Source organism: Gavialis gangeticus, unplaced genomic scaffold (assembly GCF_001723915.1).
Source record: "Gavialis gangeticus isolate Ggan-Ray unplaced genomic scaffold, GavGan_comp1, whole genome shotgun sequence".
Classification (NCBI taxonomy): domain Eukaryota; kingdom Metazoa; phylum Chordata; order Crocodylia; family Gavialidae; genus Gavialis; species Gavialis gangeticus.
The window spans coordinates 119753819-119758177 of record NW_017729024.1 but is presented as its reverse complement, the minus strand read 5'-3'; the positions used below and the strand labels follow the sequence as shown (position 1 = coordinate 119758177).

General features: G+C 46.9%; 1 protein-coding gene across 1 annotated transcript in view; it reads left to right on the top strand.

The window, feature by feature from the left end:
- The window catches only part of RIC1 (RIC1 homolog, RAB6A GEF complex partner 1), a gene marked incomplete at its 5' end in the record, with an annotated part of 138394 nt that overhangs the window by 83692 nt on the left and 50343 nt on the right, over window positions 1-4359 (top strand). The window contains 2 exons of the mRNA XM_019518235.1: window positions 3606-3758; window positions 4098-4301. Of these exons, the coding sequence (XP_019373780.1) occupies window positions 3606-3758; window positions 4098-4301 (357 nt within the window). The remainder of the gene's footprint in view (window positions 1-3605; window positions 3759-4097; window positions 4302-4359) is intronic.

Genomic DNA, 4359 nt, shown 5'->3' with positions numbered 1-4359 from the left:
GCACAGGCTCAGGGGTGACCTGATGGCCACCTATAAGTTTATCAGGGGTGACCACCAGTTTCTGGGGGAACGTTCACCAAGGGATGACAAGATAAAATAGATATAAACTACTGCAAGACCGTTTCAGGCTGGACATAAGGAAGAATTTCTTTACTGTCCGAGCCCCCAAGGTCTGGAACAGCCTGCCATTGGAGGTGGTTCAAGCATTGAACACCTTCAAGAGTAGATTGGATGCTTATCTTGCTGGGGTCCTATGACCTCAGCTGACTTGCTGCCCTTCAGGTGGGGGCTGGACTCGATGACCTTCTGAGGTCCCTTCCAGCCCTAATGTCTATGAAAGTCTAACCCATTATGGCAGTTTTTACACTTAGCACCAGGTTGTCACCTTTTTGAATTACAGGGCAGTACTTTATCAATGGTATGCTGAGCATTTTACAAGACTTGAAGGAGACTGTCCTGACCAAAGTAAAGGATTATACACTATAAGTACTCTCTGATTCAGGGGTGGGCAATTATTTTGAGCAGAGAGCTGCTTAACAAGTTTGGTGAGCTGTCTGGGGCTGCGTAGGTAGCCCCACCCCTTGACAGTTGCCCTGGCCACCACATTGGGACCAGATGTCCTGCCTCCTAACCCCTGACCTTTGCCACCAGAAGTCCCTCTCCTTCCTTCCTTCCCCCCCCCCATACTCCTTTTGGGAGGGGGGGTTGCCATTGTAGAACCAGAAAAAAAAACCAAATCATACATTAGAAGTCAAACACCTACTATAATATATTTTAATTTTATTACAAAAAATATTTGTCATTACCTGTGATTGTGTACTATATATAGAAGGAACTGCATAATAACTCAAAAATAAAGTGTCACTCTTTTAGAGAGTGTGTGTGCGTGTGTGTGTGTGTATGGTGGGGCATGGGAGTGCGTGGCAGGGTTGTGAGTGTGGCTGTGTAGGTGGTCATAGGGTATGTTGGGGTGTATGTACAGTAAAAGCTTATCCGGCATCCCCTGGGAATGGGGGATGCCGGATAACAAAATATGCTGGTTAATTGAGCAGCCCCAGCTCCTGCTTCTCCTGCCACATCCCTCCGTCCCTTCTGTGGGCCCCGCTGAACAGGGAGGCAGGCCCTGCATGCAACCCATTATGCCCCCAGGCCGTGGGGGCTCAGCAGTGCAGGCTGCTTTGCCCTGGGCTGTTGGGGCTTGGAGAAACGGGATGTGCCACAGTGGGCACTTCTGGTTTCACTTTTCCTTACAAGCTGGCATGCCGGTTAACAGAGCATGCCAGCTTGTAAGGTGCTGGTACTGGAGAGTTTATTGTATGTGTTGATGGGGCTGTGGGGGCAGGGTGTGGGTATGAGGAAGGGTGGGCGGTGTAGAGACCCCCCACAGACTTCCCCTGTGGCGTGCAGCTCCCGTTGCCTGGCAGCAGGCAGAGAGGTCAGGGTGCTCATGCCCAGTGCAGACGCAGCTCTGGCCAGTGCTGCGCAGAGGGAGGGAGTGGAGCCTGCCCCATCACTGGGGCTCTGCTGTGCATCCGCAGCTCCAGCACTCATAGCAGGGGAAGCTCTGCACTGGATCCTGCTGCTTGCCCCCTCCCTGCTACGTGGTTCCCCGGACTATGCCGGGAGTGGAGGGAGCCCTGCCCTCTGCTTATCCGCGGAGTCCAGCATGGGGCTTTCCTGCTGCGAGTGTGGACCTGCAGGTGTGCGGCATGGAGCCCCTGTGATAGAAGTGCCCTGACCTCCCTGCCTGCTGCTGCCGCCAGCAGCTGGGCTGCATGCCATGGGAGGCGTGTGTGGGAGACCCCCTACCCCCCACCCCCACACACACACACACCGTGCCCAGCTAAGCTCTGCACTTGTGCTGCCCCTCTGGGTGCAGGCTCTGTTCTGCGCTTCCACTTCCACCCAGCTGCAGCTCCCCACCCAGCCATGCTGCTTCCCTACCTGCTGCCCCCCAGCGAGCAGGTTCTGGCTGCAGCAGGAGCCCTGCCTGGAAGCTGCTGACTGGGCAAAGGGTGGGAGCGAGGCCCAATAGGGTATGTTGGGGGGTTGTACATGTGGGTACCTCACTCCCACCCACATGGGTGAAAGGGCTCAGCAGGATGCAACTTGTTGGGGGGGGGGGGGGAGAGGGGGTGCCACAAGCCGCATGAAAATGCCTGGCAGGCCAGATCCATCCTGTGGGCTGTATTTTGCCCACCCCTGTTCTAATCTATTTTCTCTTGTCCAGACACATGATGCACAGATTGCATTAAACAAGGGCTCTGAAGTCTGACGAGTCAGCTGAATAAATTGGAATTTATATGCGTTTCCTTGTTTTTTTCCAACTGTTTGTCACCTGAACACCTAAATTGATACCTGTTCAAAAAGTAACAGCAGCACTATGCATCTCTGCCTTTGAAGGGAAAAATGGAAAAGGATCTGCATGTTTACCTAAGACAAGTGAGCTGAAGGAGCCTCAAAGAAGGAAATAACCAGTGGCAGGAAGAAGGATGTCTGAGGCAGTGGGGAACCTCTTTCCCAGCATATTGCAGGCTGAAACACTGTGTAGACTTACTGAAAAAATGTCTGATGTAAACAGCATTTGTCATGCACCGCACTCCTGTTTGTAATCCAGTGAGCTCTTTGCAGTCTCCTAGAAATCAGCTGGGAGCTGTTTTGCAAACTGAAGTACCTGTGCATTATTTTGGCTACATTGAGCTGCATTATATTGTTAATGTCATGCAGTGCTGCAAATTATTTTTTTAGAATATAAATTAGCTTTGGCTGGCTGTATCCCACTGATTTCAGCAGTGGTTTGGGTCTGTAATGCACCTGTAGACTAAATGGCTGGTTGACTTCATCTCTCACTATTGGTGTGTACCACCTTTTAGCCTCCCAAGATACATTTGGCAAGGGATATGTCTGTTTCTACAGAAGTGTCCAGTAAGCTCTTTTCCTCCAGTCAGTGCTGCCAATGTGTAGTCTATTTAAATATATTCACAAACTGGTATTGCTTAGACTGCCTCAGTGACAAACACATAGTTGTTAAGGAATCTTTTTTTCAAGTAAGAGATGGTCAAAACAGCACCACATTCAGAAGTTGGTACTGGTGATGCTTCTTTGATTTTCTTTCATAGTTTGTTTCTTAGCTGCTCACACTTCAGTTGAGTGATGCAATATCTATGTAAATCTGTACTCTTAAAAAAATATTTTTCATGCTTTTGATAACACTTGATCTGTTGAAACTGGCTTCCAAAAAAAAAAGTATTTGCCAAAATGGGTAATTAGTATTTTAGGAGATTAAGTTTAACAAATGACTCTTTTATTCACTTCCTTTTTAAAGGTATAGGTTATGGGTTCTGTAGCCTCTTTCTCCAAATACTGTTTTCTAGCTTTTGTGTAAGAGAGAACTTCAGTAGCCAGTTTCAGTTCCTTGTGTCTTCACTGCCAACTATATGGCTCCTGCTGGAGTTGCTGATTTCAGAAGAGCAAAATATAGCATTTCTCTGTTAGCTTTGTGACCAGATCAGAGCAGTGATCTTTTGCAAAATGTTCTTACATCACTTGTTCTCTGAAGGTCTAAATTGATTGGGATTATTTTTCCTTGTTTTACATGTGTTCAGACGTGGGGTTCAGAAGGATATCACCTGTGGGTGATCGATGGCAGTTGTTCTCAGAATGTGGGATGTGAGCCTGATGCAAAGAGTAAGGCTTGTCAGTCTGGTATTCTGCAATTTCAGTTCATCAAGAGTGCACTTACTGTTAACCCTTGCATGGTAAGTGTTCATAGATAATTTCTGCTTTAGAGACTGTCTCCAGATTTCATCTATTTTTCTGTTAGGCTTTCAGGTTTTAAATTGGTTTCCCAACAGCTAAATTGGCCTTTTTACTACTTTTGTCTTAAAAATGCCTCTCTAATAAAACAGATGAAAGGAAGAGTGTGCATTTACAGGTCAGATGTTTTGAAAACAGGATCACCCTCTATTTGTATTGTGTGTATCACTGATGTGTCAAAGATGGAAAAATATTCTTAATTATATAAGGTAGGACTGTGTTAAATGAAGCATGGTATTTATTTTCTCTATAGTAACTGGGAGTCTTTTTTTTTTATGTAGAGTAACCAGGAGCAGGTCCTTCTTCAAGGAGAAGATCGCTTGTATTTGAACTGTGGGGATGCAACGCAGGCCCAGAATCCCAGATATACTTCAGCACACTCAGACCATAAATCCATCAGGGAAAGGGCCACATTTGCAGATGGAATTTTAGATTCTCAGGGTTTAAGCACTTTATTAGGACACAGACATTGGCATGTTGTACAGGTAATTCTCTCTCCATTCCTCAAATGGCATGTTCATAATTATTTAACATTAAGTGAAC